Genomic DNA, 15913 nt, shown 5'->3' on the forward strand with positions numbered 1-15913 from the left:
CCCCCAACGTAATTAATAACAAAATGGTAATAATCCAATAGGAAAAATTAACAGTGATTTTATTATTATTTTTTTTCACTAGTGAATTAACTAGTAAACTTCTGCTGCCTTAAATATTCATCCCAAATTTGAATCTCTTCAATTTACAAGTACCTTTGTAAAAGTTAAAAAGAAAAAAAAAAGTTCATTTTTCTCTTCAAAGATCCCTAGATTTGGCAGAATGTTGTAATGCTAACAAAGTTGCTTTGAAATGTTTGAAGACGAGAGATAAATTTGGTTGGTGATGAAAGATTTCTGATAGGCCAACACCATTCCTCCATACCTGTTTTCTCCACAAAAATCCACACCATATAAGATCATCAGTCATAGAGAGAGTGCTAAACAAAATAGTTTTGGTTTTAAAAGATTCAATACAAATGATCTGATCAATGTTTTTATTTTCAATTTTAACTTGCATTTCAAAAAAAAAAAAAACACATCATGAACAATAATCTTACAAGTGTAAAAGGTTATTCTCAAAAGAATGTTCATAAAATGGTTCCGAAAATCGATTCACAACTCAAGTAATTTGAAGTATATATGCCAAGATTCAAGAATCTTACCTTGGGAGAATTGAGTGTCTCATCATGATCTTCAAGAGGAGCCATGAAACCAGAAGCTACTTCATTACAAAGTTGATGGCTTTTGTTTATGCTCTGAAATTGCTGGTTTATCTCATACACCAGATTTCTGCTTTCCTCCAAACTGTCAAACAAAGCTTTCTTCATGTCTCTTGTATCTTCTTCAAGGATGTTCAGTCTTCTACTGATCTTCTCGACTTCACAAGCTTTAACTCTTGAACCAGGTGTGTCTTTCGACGGTTTTTTCGCAACCCCATTTTGATCAAATGCTCTTAAAACCATCTCATGACGTGAACCATCTGCTTCCATTCTATGACTATGAGGGAATTCTTGGTGTTCTGCCATTGTAACTGCCTCAGAAAAGAGTCACCTTCTGAGGCCAGTTTGTAAGTTTTCTTGCCTGTTGTGTGAACTTTTTGAAGCACAAGGAAAACTTTCTTACTTGGACTGTAAAAAATTTCCAACTTTTGGGCTCCGTAGAGAGAGAGAGAAAGAGGAATTTTATACTTGGGAAAGGGTGCCATATGGAGAATGTGAAGAGGACGATAATAAAGTTTAGCTTCAACAGTGTTGGAAAAAGAAAACACGATGAAAAGCTTTATAGTCTTTTTATGTTCTCAACATAAATGAGATTTAGGTTAAAAATAACAAAAAAAGGTTAAACTAATCTAAATTTTAGAACATTTTTAACAAGTACTAAACCAACCATTAGGCACAATATTTTTAAAGTTCAAAAGGCCACTGAGACGCAACATTAAAGGTTCAGAGGCAACTTAAAGTTCATGGACGTATCAGATACAACTCTAGAAGTTTAGCCTCACTAAAAACAGATGAAAAAAAAAAAGAAAAAAGAAGAAGAAAGAGAGGAGAGGTTGGGTTGGGTTGGAGACATCATTGTGACATGTGAATGAATGTTGCTTACCTGAGAGGGTTGCAGTGGCAAGTAATCATGCTTTAAAGATACAAGAAATGGACTCAACAGAACACTCCAAATTTTATTTTCCAGAGAGAGAGAGTTGCACATTTCTCAAGGTGAAGTTTTTAGTGTAAACCTGTTATTAGGATGAAGATTGTAAGTCGGTTGATCCCATGAGTCTCTAATGGCGGCTTTTGGAGGATTGCTGTATCAAGTAGGCAGGTTTTGGCTCCTTTTCTGCAGAAGCTTTGGCGTCATGTAAAATCCTGTAGCTTTTTAAAACCATCAACCTTATCTTCACCTTGTAAGAAAGCAATGAAGTGAAAGGGTGAAGATAAATAAGAGACCTTTGAATGCTTCTGATTGAATATTTACAGTTCAAGGAATTATCCATAACTAACTCACATGACCCATTTACACATACCACCATCTAAATGGCTAATCAGATTCCGTCTATTAAAAAGATCAAATTCACCACGACTAGTAACAGAGCAGAAAATTCTAAAAAGTTGGGGCAAATTCGACAAAAGATAATGTTTTTTTGAGAAAATTTTCGATAAGATGGCCTGTAATCTTTGAGATCTAACATCTTTCTACAAAAAGATGAGCCATAAAATTAAATTGAGTATATGATTGCATAAATGAACATGTCTGAAGAATTGAAGTTGTTCATCAAGACGTTGATATTTGATGCTTCCACTGAAAATTGATCATTTCCGAACTTCATTTTGGTTTCATTGTGTTCCTCTTTGTTGAGAAAGGGAAAGATGTAGGAGCCAAAAGAGTAGCTTAAATAGTCATCTCAATCGACTGGCACCTCAACCTCCATTTTCAGTCCAGAATTTCCCAGAATCTGCAAAAGAACAGAAGGAAAAACAATTCATTTCATGACATAAATTTGATATGTATTTTAAAAAATGACACAACTTTTTTTTTTTTTTTCAAACGTAGCATAACTTTTGACTTTTCCAAATGTATTTTACATTACATTCTAGTTTGACTCTATTTTTGTAAAATTTTAACTTCTTCTCTACTTGAAAATACATATTTTATTTTATAATACTCATGTAAATACCTCAAATAAATAATATTGGAGCACAGAGAATCAATGAAGCCAGAAAATAATGTGCAGTTCACAGTAAGTTCAGATGACAGAAGTCAATACAATAATAGTTTGTAAGAGATCACAGAAATGAACTAGATGGCTTATAGGAAAATTCATGGAAAAGTTACACGGTGCAGGACACCAAGTGATCAATAATGAAGTCGTTTCGAAGTGTAGAAAATAAGCTACTCAACCATGATTGTGCGGGAGGTTGTCGTTCAGATGCTAAAGAATCAGTAACTTTGAAATCTGTTATGATATTTCAGCAGTGAAGTCTAAATCTCAACAATAAACTTCTGTTATTTGCGGTTGTCTAGGAGATTTCAAATATGATTGCAAATGTTAATGACTATTGTTTCACAAATTTTCTTGAGATGGCAAATATGAGAACACAAGCTACTTCATCTTTGCTGTGATATTTGGCTAGTTTTAAACGATTTATGTAAACCATTTTCTCAACTTAATTAATCTAAGTTTCCAAATAAGTATTAATTATCTGGTTTAAATCTCATTTTGGTTCCTAAACTTTTAGGTTGGTTCCATTTTGGTCTCTAAACTTTCAAAATGTCTATTTTAGTCTCTAAACTTTTAGAAAATAATTATTTGGTCCCTAAACTTTTAAAAAGCAACTGTCTAGGTCTTGATATATTATTTGTCGTCCAATATTCACTTTCCTAATACTTGTCTTCAACATATGTGGTTTGAGTACATGCTCACATTAATATGTTAATATAGATACCTAAAGCCACACTAGCAATTTGTTAAAAATAGAACTAAAGGTAAGAATAAAAATGGTCATTTTTCCAAAGTTTAGGGATAAAAATGGAACAAACTTTAGAGTTCGGAGACCAAAATGGACATTTGAATAGTTCAAAGACCAAAATGAAATAAACGTTAAAGTTCAGGGACCAAAACGGGATTTATAATAAGAGTGTCAAAGCAAGTCACTTTTTCTTGTCGGTCCAAAAGAGTAAGAATGAGATTTTATGATAGGATGAAACAAACCTTGACAAAATCGTCCTGGGTTAAATGAGATTCCTTTGAGTAACCTGCTTCCTCTAGAAGTTTGCTCAGGACTTGCTGCAAAACAGATGAAGGGACAAAACTAATAGAACATGCCATGTGCTTAAAAAATCCCTAAGGCTCATGAGGTTTGATGTAGAGTTTTACGTACCTTTCTTTGGTCATCAGACATGAAAGGACCAGACAAATCCCGTAGCACTTCTATCATTGCATTGAAAGACACCTTCCCATGTAAGTCCACATCGTAAACTTTGAACATGACTGGTGGAATGAGAATAACAATAACTGATGAGTTCAAACTTTTTCCAGATCACAAAGCCCATTAAATCAGCATAATGTAGACCAAGATTTTAGCTCGTCAAATTTGTAGTTAAAATAGTATAATGTCAGTGGCTGTAAAGCCTGTAATAAAAAAACACAATGAAACGACAAAAGAAGACAAGAAAAGAAAACAAGAGAAGAGAGTGTCATGTTTCTGATAGGCAGAAGTAGATATAACTACTGAAGTGAGTCCCCTCTCCCTCCATTTGGAATGAAGAACGCTATAGAATAGAGAAGTTTAATAAACATTTTGACCCAAAACTGTACAGTATCCAAGAAGATATCAAAATGGCTACCAAAAACTGAAAAACCAAATTCACTAAAGTGCTATATCCACCTATTAAGCCCTACTGATCCAAGTACAATAGATCGAGGCTTGACAAGACTTCCCCCATTTCATTATCTCTTTAGTCTTTTGTTATTTCACATTTCAGGAAAACTAGAATCATATTTGATAACTTATTAACCATTCCATGAATTTTCTAATTCCTTAAAATTCAAAAACAAAAGAATAAGAGCCTAGTTTGACAGAAGTGCAAAATGAAAAACGTTTTTCAAAGGAACACATTCTTTTTTAAATACTACAATTGATTTGAAATGCCTAAATCAGGTAATGGTTCTCGAAAAATTTCTCTAAAATTGGGAAATAAAAGTGGGAAATATAGACCAGAATCGCTTCGAATTTTAAAGACAAATTTTATCATAACTACAGAACACTGCCAAACTAGCGAATTTCGAGTTTCATCAGATAGGATCTAATACTCGCAAATATACATTTTATACATACGTTCAATTTTACGTTGGATGCTAGCTTTAGCACTAAATGCAGACAAAAATGCCACGAAATCCTTAAAGTTCAAGCCATCAACCATTTTCAGCAGCCTCTGGGAATACCAAAAGGAAAGGAAAAGCTATCATTCACCGGTTGAAGTACACACACTTCACAAAATCAGGCTCAGAAACTAATTATTTTCAAGAAATTAATCATAGAATTCGTTCAGATAACCTGCGAAAGGGGATTCATTGCGAATTCTGGGACTGACAAGAACTCGTCAGCCAAAATGTATCCCTTCGAGTTCCGATCAAGTTGACAAAATCTCTCATACAGTGACACTATTTCTTGTTGCGTAACTGAATTGCATATCAAAAATGAATAAGAACTGGTAAAATTAGAAGTGAAGATTACCCAAAGAAATAATTTAAGAGATCGATAATACCCACATAGGTTATTGCAGTGGCATTGAACTTCTTCAATATCATATTGAGTGAGCATCGAGGAGGAGTTCCCCATTTTGATCGGTGAGATTCAATACGCGCAAATCAAATCTACGGATTGCCGGGAATTTGCAAGGGAAAGGGGATAAATCAAAACAACTTCAGGAACACTGAAAATCAATACCTTGTCAAACTCAAGAGAACGAACTAATTCTGTCTGGTCGCTGATTTATCAGAAAATTTTCCAGGAAACCAAACAGGATGTGAAAAAATGATATGATATGAGCAATCTGTGGACTGCCGATCTGGGACTGAGGAGCTGTTTTTGCATGAAACTGGCTTGAGTTACTGGCCGGGAATTTGCTGTGATATGAGTTACTCGTACACAAGATGCAAGAAATGGTTTTAAATGTTGTGATTTGAAGGTCAGAAAATAATTAATTTTTGGTTAAAAAACACTTTTTGTCTACCTACTTTTAGTGTCTGTAATTTCAAATGGGTAACGATTTAGTTTTTGGTAAATTTTTTTTGTTAAGTTTCTTGTATATAGATGGATAGACTATAGAGAACCAAGCAGGTTTATAAATTAGAAATATTAAATTATTATAGGATAAAATTTGATACTTAATTTTAATAAAATTTCTTACGATAAGGACTAAATTGTTACAAATTTAAAAATGCAAAGACTAAATCGTTACAAATCAAAGTTCAGGTACTAAATTATTACGAACTAAAATTCAAGGATTAAATTGTTACTTTAGCAAAAATACAGCAATCAAATGTGTTTTTTAACCTTAATTTTTTTATAGAACTATTTGAAATAAATATAATTAAATATATTTATTAATAGACTTGCTGAAAAGAAAAATTTATAGATATAGATTTTTGACCTTAATTTATTAATTAAAATTATAATATAATAGAGTTAAATAAGTAATTTATTTGCTTGACACCTATCTACTTAAAAAAATATATTTACTTTAAAATATTATAAAGATGATGGTTATTAATATTTTAAAAATCAATTTAAAGTGATTTTAAGCTTATTTAAAATCAATATTTTAATTTGTCAAATATAATCAATGGAAAAGAAGTGATTTGAGAATGTCAAAAATAATTTTGATCATGATAAAATTACTCTCATACACACCCTAAGATCCCACCATTTGATAAAGGGTTCAAGAGTTCCTTCGCTTTTTAAGTTATGGAGAACAAATTATGTTCTCATCACATTCAACGAAATCCAGTCAGGAATTTGAAATTACATTAGATTGATAAACAATTGAAACCTGTACTAAAATACCAGTTTCCCATAGATAAATTGCATTAGTTACCCTCTTCCATGATTTGGCACCAAACATTTCAAAAACTTCAAGTGTGGGAGTGAGTATTCGAACCTCCGACTTTTTTAACTGAGGATATATATCTTAATCGGTTACGCAAAAGAAATACAAAGTCCAAAAACGAAGCATCGTGTGTTATTAGAAAAATCCACCAGAATCAGAATCCATTCAGGCAGTAAAATTGAAATAAAACATTTTTTCTTTTCTCTGGGAGTGGTTGAGAATTTGACAAAATAATAAGAACCAAACCATCTATGGAAGCTTGGATCGATTACAGTCCAGATTTGCATTATTGGAGGAAGTACATGGAGGGTTTTTTAGCAAGCATCGAGGTCCCGGCATGGTGGTGGTTTTGGGTCGCTTAGCAAGGTCGTGTTTCCTCCTTCTGGTCCACACCGTATGCGTCCAGGGTTTTGTGTTCCATGCTGAAATATGGGACAAGGATGCCACATTTTAGATCATGAAGCAGCATCGGGATAAAATTGCAAAAGAGAAATCTGAGAACTAATATGGGAACTCGACATAGATGAGTCAGTTTCGTTACCGGTGGTTTCTCCCCCCTTCTCAACATCTCTACTATCTCAACGATGCGTTTAGGAGTGACATCTTCCTGAAAATGGCAAAATACATGTGAATTCAACAGAACACTTATGATTTGAATACAAGGAGTCTATTTTGCTTGTTAGAATGAAAATATTAGTCCGTTTTCCATGGTAAAATGAAAATATTATGCTGCACCTACATAGTAATTGTAGGTGTATCCTTCAGATCCGTTCGAGTAATCTGCGACTGTAATCATTGGAGCGTTAACACAACATCCCTGCAGAAGATCAGCAGATATCAGCTCATCACTTAGGTCATTCAACAAGTCAGAGGGGTATTCCAAAAGAGGAGAGATGGAATTAGAGGTTGAAAACATGGAAAAGAATCAGGAATTTATCTAATGCAAGGACAACGAAAAATAAATTCAAAAGCAGTTCGGGCAATGCCAACTTACATAAACACACATCTAGAATTTCTTCATCCGAATAAGAGAGAAATAAAGAAGAGGGGAAAATATATATCCATAAAATTACTTAAGAGCAAGGCCAGGAATGAGACAGCTCCAATCAGCCATGCTATTAGTTAAGCAAAAACAGTATAAAGGTCAAGATTGATGCCAAGGAAAGAGAACAGATAGAAAAAGAAAGAAATCTCACCATGCATTCCATTTCTCCAACAGAGAACAAACCATCCTTTGTTACTTCTGCACATCACAAATATTATGGGCTTATCTTCAAATTTATTTACCTTCAAAGTTTTAATAAAATGTAGAATAAGAAAAAATGTGTCGACAAAGTTTGATTATTATTGTAACAGCTGTGCTATAGAACTTCAGATTGTTGATCATGAGATCAAATATTGTGCATGTATATGAACCAGATGAAAAGTAATGACTTGATAAGCTCAAGATTTACCGTTGCGCTTCACTCCCAAATGTTTCAATAAAGTATCTTCAATTTCTCGAGAGCCACGAATCATACATGGAGTAGTGCCACAAACTAATAAGTGGTACTTGCCCACCTGAAAATCAATTGATGAAGTTCGGCAGGTAAGCTGGGAGCCACACAATTTTGAATATATATACCAGAAATCTGAATATAAATGAAGACACAATATGAACTTATTTTATTCTCTCTCACCTTGGCTCGATTGAACATTGAATAAAATGTTGCAACCTCATACACACGGATAGGAGCAACCTCTATAACCTTAGCTACCTGAGTCAAACATAAAAGCACCTTTACATCGAAATATTCACATAACATCCATCATAACCAAAGGCTTAATTAAGTTTCTCCATTAGTACACTCTGAATCAACTTCCAACCAACCAAACTATTGTGCAGACTGCAGAGTTTAACATTCAACTCATAGTTTCCAAAAAAAAAGAACCAAAGGAATGACTTCAGATTTAAAGACTCACCAGCAATCTAAATATTTGGAGAGCATGAATCTTGGGGGGGGGTTGCCAGATAGTGGGAATGATCTCATCAGATTTTCACTATTGAACGTAGTAGATTTTTCATTAATTTTTCGGGGTAATGCTTCCCAGTACTGACACAGAATTCAATCTAAGAGCATCTTAAAAGCATAGCCCAACATACCGCATTCATTGCAGAAACAGGAAGCCATCCTCCATGCTGCTGTTGTGCAAGATCTAACAAAGGAATGACTGCAGATTGTTTATAGTTGGAGGGATAGTGGGATATTATCTCTGCAACCTGTACATAAATACGATCCACTAAACTGTAAGATTAAAAAACAATCAAGCAAAATCAGCAGAAATGATTGTAAGACCAAGTATGACAGCATCCCAATAATATTAAGCACAGCAGAAGATCTATCTCTACTCGAACAAAAAAGAGAATTAAGCTTCCACCCATAATATATGATGAAATAGATTTTAAACTTTTATCGCGTTTGACTTTGTGAGAATGAGGTTTCTAAAAAAGCTAAGCAAGTGATGAATACAATGTCTGCAGACACTAGTTCATTGTATCACTCACCAATACTGATCCCACAATGATAGTTTAAGATATTATGATTTCATGTAAAGTGGGGCAAAAATCTTTCAAGAATATTATCAATTATTTTGTGGCATCACGAATGTTGGGCATTAGTTCGGTTAAATCCTCTAAAGTCTAAAGCAACATACCAACCATAAAAAACCGCAAAAAAATGTGCATTGGTATACAATGCATCATTCTGGCTATATACATTGGTATCACGCTTACGTTATTCTTTTCCCTTTTTATTTAGATGACAGGGTGTGACATGAAATTGATGAGCTCGAAGCAAGGCGTAAGGAAAGTTAATATCGTAGCAATTCTCATCCATCCTATCGAGTTGCTCGATCACCTTAGCAGGATAGTTATTTTTCTCATAAAGTGTCATAAGACAAGCCAAATACAGAACGATACCGATCTGGAAAGATGAAGTTTCCATTCAGATATCCCAGATCAATAGAGACTAAAATATTCACATTTCGGAACCAGAACGCCAGAAATTCGAAAATTCCGAGAGCATTCGAAACGGTTTACCTTCTTTTTGTTTGCCTCAGAGAATTCCCATGGAAGATCGGGACTGTTATCTGGGGTATCAATATGCTGCTCCGCGATAAAATTTCGATTGATTAGCTCAACATAAATTGGGCATTTCATTAAATTAATGCGCAAAACAGCGAAAATGAAGAAATAACAGTGATGGACTCACATAGTTGAGGGCAGTGGAGAAGCATCGCGATGTCTGCAGCAGACATGAACACAAATTAGAGAAGGGAATTGGAAGGGAAGAGAGTGAAAGATAAAGTGGAAGAAAACCTGACGGAAACTTTGACGGATTCCGGCGAGACGATTGGCAGCCACGCGAGCTAGCATTTTCTGGAGGGGGGAGAGAGAGAGAGAGAGAGAGAGAGAGAGAGAGAGAGAGAGAGAGTTGAATTCAGGGCCTGGAAATGGAGTCGGAGGAAGCAGCTGCCTGCAACTGCATACAGTCATGAGATCTCGGGAGAGGTAGGCCCACTTCGGCCCAATTACTCGATTTAGATATTGGGCCTAGGCCAGCCAATTAACACCTCAGGCCCATTGAAATGGTTTGATGGGTTGAATTATACAAAATAACCTAGAGGTAATTTCAAGATTTAAATACTATTTTCGTCCTGCTCTTTTCTTTTTATTCATTTTTGTCATTTTAATTTTATAGCATCTATTTGTCTATGTACTTATGAAATGTTCTTTTTAGTTTATTCACTTTTAAAATTGACCATTTTAATTTCTATTTGCAAGATATTGAGACTAAAATAAATAAAAGTTAAAAAACAAATACTCAAAATATAGATTTAAATCTATAGAATATAATCAAACAAATTCAAGATTGCATCAACTAAAATAGTATTTGAATTTAATTTTAATTATGATTTTGACCAATAATGACTTTGAGATTCATTTCCAATTAAAAATAATAATGAATTGGTATTTTCTATTTTGTTTAATAAAATATTTTTTATTTAGTCAATTGTGTTAGTTCACGTCACTTAAGGTCGACAAGGAAAAAAAAAGGAAGTGTGAGTTTGCAGGGGAAGAATAAATGGTCACCATAATTTTTTTTTCATTAAAATTCAGAATATATTATGTAATCAATTGAGTTATTATCAAGTCCTATTAGGAATAATTTTAATTAAAAAGCATCTTTAAAATCAGTCAAAAAAAATATTTCGATTGAAAGGACACCTTTATGATAGATAACTCAACTTTCCCACCTTATATATACATATATTTAAAAAGTGAAACTTGGAAAATCAAATAATTTTATTAGTACTACGACATCCCTTCAACCTTCTTCAACTTTTATGGTCAAGCTATGCCAACACGAGTGGAAAAATCAAATTTTTGTTTTATGTAAAAAGATTTAAATATAGCAAAATTGAGTCATCAGGAGTCTAAGGTAATTATCACATACTACTGACTACCCAGTCATGAGTTCGAGACTCCTTCCCCCGAATTTGTTACTAAAAAAAATAGCAAAACTGAATCTATAAATATATAAAATTCACGTATTAATTATTAAAAAAGAAAGAAAAAAAAAAGGCTGCAAATTCACGTCAAAACCCCTCCTCTCCCCCGCTCCCGGTCAGCGGTAAAATGTAGTATCCAGTCCTACTTTTTCCTGCATAAACATCGTCCGCCACGACCCACACTTCACACCTGCAAGAAAAAGCGCGCCAAACTTCACGTCTGTTTTCCGGCCACCGCACGATGCCGGAGTTACCGGAGGTGGAGGCGGCGAGGAGAGCCATAGAAGAGCATTGTGTCGGTAAAATGATCAAGAAGGCGCTGATAGCCGACGATCCGAAGGTCATCGACGGCGTATCGCCCTCCGACTTTGAGGCTTCTCTCGTAGGCAAGACCATTCTTTCCGCTCATCGCAAGGGCAAGCACCTGTGGCTCCGCCTCGATTCTCCTCCTTTCCCTGCATTTCACTTTGGTACGCTTCCAATCCCTCTTCTATCCCTGCTCTTTTGAACTGCATGTGGTATTTCATATTCACGTTTGGTATTTTGCTACTGACAATGGATTGTTTTACCTTATTTGTCGTAGAACCACTTGTTTATTCGGGTGGAAATCAAGTGAAATTTGGATTTTAATTGGTTTCACGCGAACAATGTATGTGTAGGAAAATTGTGAAATTTATGCTGTATTTAGAACTGAGTGAATACGAATAGTTACTTCAACTATTTGGATTTTAGAATTATTGTTAATGGTGCTTCTAGTTCTAGTTTTCTAATTCACGATGCGGCTGCCTCTATTTTGGTTTCTTTCTACGTTGGAAGTACTAAATTTGTCCCCATTTGAAGTGGGCTGCTTGGAGACTGCTGTGCTCAAGTATTTAGTTCGTTAACCAACAAAACTCTTTTATTTACCGGTGATCAAGGTTTACCTTAAGTTGACATTCTCTTATGTTTTCCCCGTTGTTTGGGAACTTCTCATGTATATATATAACATTAAAACTCATTCTTTTATTCTTTTAGACTCCCTTTGATCTCATTCCTTTTCGTGTTGATTTACTTCAGGGATGGCGGGTGCCATTCATATCAAGGGTGTAGCTGTTACAAACTATAAAAGGTCAGACGTGATTAGACTAAATTCGTGGTTCATGCTCTCTGCAATTACACCTAGAAAGTCGTGCTTATTTGTAGGTTTTTGGATTGGCACTGGGTGTTAGCTGATGGTTCTTGTTAACATAGTTTACACCTAAATGAAAAGTTACCCCGTTTCAAGTGTTGGAAGGAATCAAATTACTTGTTTCAAGATTTTAATTTGGCTATTCTTCATGTTGAGAGCTCATATAAATAATCCAAAATAATGGAAGTATAAGAAATTGATGAACTGCTATTAGTTATAATACCTACTTTGAGTTATGCGAGCGGACTAGACAGAGAACAATTCTTTGCTAATTTCTTAAGTACGTTTTCTTATAAAAGTCAACTACTATCATTGATGTCAAGGGAAGGATTTTTATATCATCATACTGAACGGTATATTGAAACACAGAATATAAAATGGTAGATTTTATTGTTTGTACCCTTGTTCAATTGTCCAGGTTTTTTCACTGAATATTTTCTGAACATGATTTAGACCGCTCAAATTATGCAGTCTCTTACAAATATATCAATGTGCTTTCCTCATTAATTACAAAGAGAAATTTCTGACTGTGATTTTTGTTTGAAAAATGGTGATACACACAGGTCTATGGTTAAGGATGATGATGAGTGGCCTTCTAAGTACTCTAAGTTCTTTGTTGAGGTAAGATAATGTGTTTCCACATTTAGTAAAAGGCTTCTAACTATTTCTTTGCTCTGTATAGCTGAAGTGTATATTTGTCTTATATTAATTTACCTTCTTACTTCACACTAATATCTATAACATAATAAATTTCTTCAGTTCTTTGTAACTTGTGTCATCACAACATAATCCCATAAATCTCCTTCTGCAGCTCGACGATGGGGTAGACCTATCCTTCACAGACAAAAGGCGGTTTGCGAAAGTCTGCTTGCTCAAAGATGTAACTTAAATGACTTGTGAACCACCATCAATTTCATTGATTCTTTTATTTGATGGATTGGACATTTTAGAAATGAATCACCACCAATTTCATGCATTCTTTTAATAGATGGACACTCTTGATAGCTTTCTAACAACTCTGTTTTTTACAGCCACCTTCAGTGCCCCCAATTTCTAAGCTTGGCCCAGATGCTCTTTTAGAGCCTATGAAACTGGATGTGTTTATTGAATCCTTGGGCAAGAAGAAACTGGCAATTAAGACTCTATTGCTTGATCAGGTAAAAATTTCTACAGAAGAACAACAAGATTGCACTGTTTTGTATCTGTTCAGTGTTTGTTCATCTTGGTGTTGGATTAAAGAACTAACTCTGTATAAGTTGCAACTTGCAGTATCACAGAGTATTATCAACTTCAATGCTTCGAAGGATTAGAAATTAATTTTATTTTCCAGGTTAAAATGATGATTTGTATGAATCTCCACTTATCTTTGCAGAGCTATATTTCAGGTATCGGCAATTGGGTTGCAGATGAAGTGCTTTATCAAGTAAGTTCACCTTACTTTTTCAGCCTGAAATGTAATGTGATTAAAACCATAGGGATGATATGTATTTCATGATGCTACTCTATGTGTTAAAATATGGATACAGCTTCCTTTTCTCTTCCGTTTGTGGAGACTACTTTTGGGGCTTCAGATGAGGAGTAATCAGTTAAAAAAATCCATTTAAATATTGTTCTCAGGCGAGAATTCATCCAAGTCAAAGTGCTGCAACCCTATCCAAGGAAAGTTGTGCAACTTTGCACAAGTGCATACAAGAGGTACAAGTTTGATCTTTTCCTCCCTCCAAACCAAAACACATCCCATTCATTCTTCATGGAAAATATAGAGGAACCACCTGTAGGTCCTCGAACGAGCTGTTGAAGTTGATGCCGAGTCCAACAGCTTTCCTGAAGAATGGTTGTTTCATTTTCGGTGGGGCAAAAGGCCTGGACAGGTCAATGGTAAGCTCAGTTAGATATTTGATCATTTTGATGAAGTAACTGTATTCACAGGTAATTGAAAAAGCACTTGAAGTTGGAGCAGATAGTAGTCAGTTCCCTAATAATTGGATTTTTCATTCACGTGAAAAGAAACCTGGGAAGGCTTTTGTTGATGGTCTGCTCTTGACACTCTAAGACTTTTTCTTATACTTCCATCAGTTTTATCATTTCTTACTGTTTCTGAGATTATTTAGACATGAATTGTTCAAATCCAATTAATTTCTGTTTGAAGAATATAAGATCATGACCTTGTTTGTACTGTTTTTTAAGGAAAGTTTGTGCTGCTTTTATTTGACCATTTCAGGCTTTCTACGCGGGTTAAGTAATTTCATGTTTGAAAGATAAGAAAATCCAATCTTTCTTTGACCAGCCAAACCTTCTCAAGGTTGTTTTCTTCCTTCAAAACAATAAACAAAAAATAACTCTCAACTATAATTCCCGTTTATCTTCTGCAACAGAAAAAGGAGTAGTGTATAAGAATCGATAATCAATAAGTCTGGGATCTAGTTAGACTTAGTGCCTCCTTTTGGTGTTGGTTTCTAAGGTTTTTTGTAATTACTAGTTAGATGTTATTCTTTTGAAGTGTAGTCCTTCCCTTTTTGGAGGCTTGTTTTTTGTATGCCCCTTGTATATTCTTTCATATTCCTGAATGAAAGCTCGGTTCTTGTGAAAGAAGCAAATGATTCCTTGGAGGCTTGGATTTTGATCTTCCCCTAGATTATCTTGTTACTTTGTAGATTATGTTTGATTAGATGATAGTCATTAATGTTCAAAAGACGTGGTATTCTTGGCTTGCTTCCTTATGCTTTTGTTATTGTTTTTGCGTTCTCTCAAACATGTCTGCCTTACGTGGTGGCAGGTAAGGAAATCCATTTTATCACAACAGGCGGCAGGGTAAGTTGCTATAGAACATGAAAGCTAGTTTTGCAAATTCATCTCGCATTATTACATTATCATTTAAGGACCTCACCTGATGACATATATTATTTTCTCGCCTTAGACATCAGCCTTTGTACCTGAGTTGCAAAAGCTTATCGGAGCAGAACCGAAAACTCAAAATTCAAAGAGAAAAATTGATGGTGGCAAACAAATGGATGATGAGGGTGTTGGTGAACTAGTGAGCAAGACAAAGGAAACTGCAGATACAACTGACACAAAGAAAAAGCCAAAGCCTAACGGTCGCTCTAAGAAAACAAAAAGAAAATCCAAAAGCATCGAGACCGATGAGTCTGATGAAGAAGGTGAAAACGATGATGCTTGTGCTGACGATGATGGTCACGATGTTGGAAAGAAGAAAGCGGGAAAGAAAACGAACATTGGGCGAATACGTGATGCTTCTGAAGAAGATAAGTCCTTGAAGCAAACGGTTCAAAGCCGTGGAAATGGCAGGCAGAGGAAGAAAGCAAAGTAAGTTTATGTACTAACAGTTGATTATGTTGCGAACTTGCCCTTTTGTCATTACTGTTAATCCTGGCCGTAGATGGCTTTTGTATCATGTGTTCTGCCCCTATCATTTTGAAGAATGTTGACAAGTTTAGGAAAAGGCAAATCTACCCTTCTTGGTTCGGCTCGTTTTCTGAATGCACTTCTGTTTATTCATCTCTCTAAGCACGATTCTGTAGGGTCTATTTGATATTTATTTTATTTCTCTATTCTCTAATCTAATTTTTTAAAGAATAGTTTAACAAAACCGATAAATTATGCATAGGTTAAACAGAGGAAAAGTAGAAT

At 34.8% G+C, this 15913-nt stretch overlaps 4 protein-coding genes across 11 annotated transcripts; 1 reads left to right on the forward strand and 3 right to left on the reverse strand.

The window, feature by feature from the left end:
- Window positions 1–30: 30 nt before the first annotated feature.
- Window positions 31–1814, reverse strand: LOC111020982 (uncharacterized). Of its 4 annotated transcripts, none has more exons than XM_022297795.2 (3): window positions 1673–1814; window positions 603–993; window positions 31–322 (listed from the first exon to the last, which is right to left on the reverse strand). In XM_022297795.2, the coding sequence occupies exons 2-3, from the start codon at window positions 963–965 to the stop codon at window positions 197–199; spliced, it is 489 nt and encodes a 162-aa protein (XP_022153487.1). In that variant the 5' UTR covers window positions 966–993; window positions 1673–1814; the 3' UTR covers window positions 31–196. The 4 variants fall into 4 exon arrangements, with proteins under 4 accessions (XP_022153487.1, XP_022153486.1, XP_022153488.1 ...); XM_022297794.2 differs by having other exon boundaries at window positions 603–1032; window positions 1673–1813; XM_022297796.2 differs by having other exon boundaries at window positions 603–990; window positions 1673–1811.
- Window positions 1815–2055: 241 nt separating this feature from the next.
- On the reverse strand, window positions 2056–5597 carry LOC111020981 (uncharacterized). 2 transcript variants are annotated; one of them, XM_022297792.2, is made up of 6 exons: window positions 5207–5593; window positions 4992–5116; window positions 4773–4869; window positions 3816–3925; window positions 3647–3721; window positions 2056–2389 (listed from the first exon to the last, which is right to left on the reverse strand). In XM_022297792.2, the coding sequence occupies exons 1-6, from the start codon at window positions 5274–5276 to the stop codon at window positions 2339–2341; spliced, it is 528 nt and encodes a 175-aa protein (XP_022153484.1). In that variant the 5' UTR covers window positions 5277–5593; the 3' UTR covers window positions 2056–2338. The 2 variants fall into 2 exon arrangements, with proteins under 2 accessions (XP_022153484.1, XP_087983920.1); XM_088127794.1 differs by having other exon boundaries at window positions 4992–5597.
- Window positions 5598–6649: 1052 nt separating this feature from the next.
- LOC111020992 (NADH-ubiquinone oxidoreductase 24 kDa subunit) lies at window positions 6650–9967 on the reverse strand. Its single transcript, XM_022297809.2, has 10 exons — window positions 9905–9967; window positions 9798–9830; window positions 9626–9691; window positions 8690–8806; window positions 8226–8303; window positions 8001–8106; window positions 7743–7789; window positions 7286–7363; window positions 7088–7153; window positions 6650–6968 (listed from the first exon to the last, which is right to left on the reverse strand). The coding sequence occupies exons 1-10, from the start codon at window positions 9959–9961 to the stop codon at window positions 6861–6863; spliced, it is 756 nt and encodes a 251-aa protein (XP_022153501.1). The 5' UTR covers window positions 9962–9967; the 3' UTR covers window positions 6650–6860.
- Window positions 9968–11141: 1174 nt separating this feature from the next.
- MMH-1 (MUTM homolog-1) lies at window positions 11142–15781 on the forward strand. Of its 4 annotated transcripts, none has more exons than XM_022297783.2 (10): window positions 11142–11567; window positions 12154–12205; window positions 12829–12886; window positions 13077–13145; window positions 13297–13422; window positions 13596–13688; window positions 13883–13960; window positions 14044–14143; window positions 15042–15076; window positions 15183–15781. In XM_022297783.2, the coding sequence occupies exons 1-10, from the start codon at window positions 11339–11341 to the stop codon at window positions 15591–15593; spliced, it is 1251 nt and encodes a 416-aa protein (XP_022153475.1). In that variant the 5' UTR covers window positions 11142–11338; the 3' UTR covers window positions 15594–15781. The 4 variants fall into 4 exon arrangements, with proteins under 4 accessions (XP_022153475.1, XP_022153474.1, XP_022153477.1 ...); XM_022297782.2 differs by lacking the exon at window positions 14044–14143 and adding an exon at window positions 14195–14297 and having other exon boundaries at window positions 11143–11567; XM_022297785.2 differs by having other exon boundaries at window positions 11143–11567; window positions 13638–13688.
- The last annotated feature ends 132 nt before the right edge of the window (window positions 15782–15913 follow it).

This window comes from Momordica charantia, assembly GCF_013281855.1.
Source record: "Momordica charantia cultivar OHB3-1 chromosome 8 unlocalized genomic scaffold, Mcharantia_2.0 BLBB01000008.1, whole genome shotgun sequence".
NCBI classification, from domain to species: domain Eukaryota; kingdom Viridiplantae; phylum Streptophyta; class Magnoliopsida; order Cucurbitales; family Cucurbitaceae; genus Momordica; species Momordica charantia.

Excerpts from the sequence above, each read along its gene's own strand:
- LOC111020981 (XM_088127794.1), bottom strand. The coding sequence starts at position 5,276 with ATGGGGAACTCCTCCTCGATGCTCACTCAATATGATATTGAAGAAGTT. Across the intron at positions 3,926-4,772 it reads CATCCAACGTAAAATTGAAC|TCATGTTCAAAGTTTACGAT; the intron begins GTATGTATAAAA and ends TCATTCCACCAG. Across the intron at positions 3,722-3,815 it reads TGTCTGATGACCAAAGAAAG|CAAGTCCTGAGCAAACTTCT; the intron begins GTACGTAAAACT and ends TCTGTTTTGCAG.
- LOC111020992 (XM_022297809.2), bottom strand. The coding sequence starts at position 9,961 with ATGCTAGCTCGCGTGGCTGCCAATCGTCTCGCCGGAATCCGTCAAAGT. Across the intron at positions 8,807-9,625 it reads CTGAGGCAAACAAAAAGAAG|GTTGCAGAGATAATATCCCA; the intron begins GTAAACCGTTTC and ends ATTTATGTACAG. Across the intron at positions 8,107-8,225 it reads CAATGTTCAATCGAGCCAAG|GTGGGCAAGTACCACTTATT; the intron begins GTGAGAGAGAAT and ends ATTGATTTTCAG.
- LOC111020982 (XM_022297795.2), bottom strand. The coding sequence starts at position 965 with ATGGCAGAACACCAAGAATTCCCTCATAGTCATAGAATGGAAGCAGAT. Across the intron at positions 323-602 it reads AGACACTCAATTCTCCCAAG|GTATGGAGGAATGGTGTTGG; the intron begins GTAAGATTCTTG and ends TGGAGAAAACAG.
- MMH-1 (XM_022297782.2), top strand. The coding sequence starts at position 11,339 with ATGCCGGAGTTACCGGAGGTGGAGGCGGCGAGGAGAGCCATAGAAGAG. Across the intron at positions 12,887-13,076 it reads ACTCTAAGTTCTTTGTTGAG|CTCGACGATGGGGTAGACCT; the intron begins GTAAGATAATGT and ends CTCCTTCTGCAG. Across the intron at positions 13,961-14,194 it reads TGCACAAGTGCATACAAGAG|GTAATTGAAAAAGCACTTGA; the intron begins GTACAAGTTTGA and ends CTGTATTCACAG.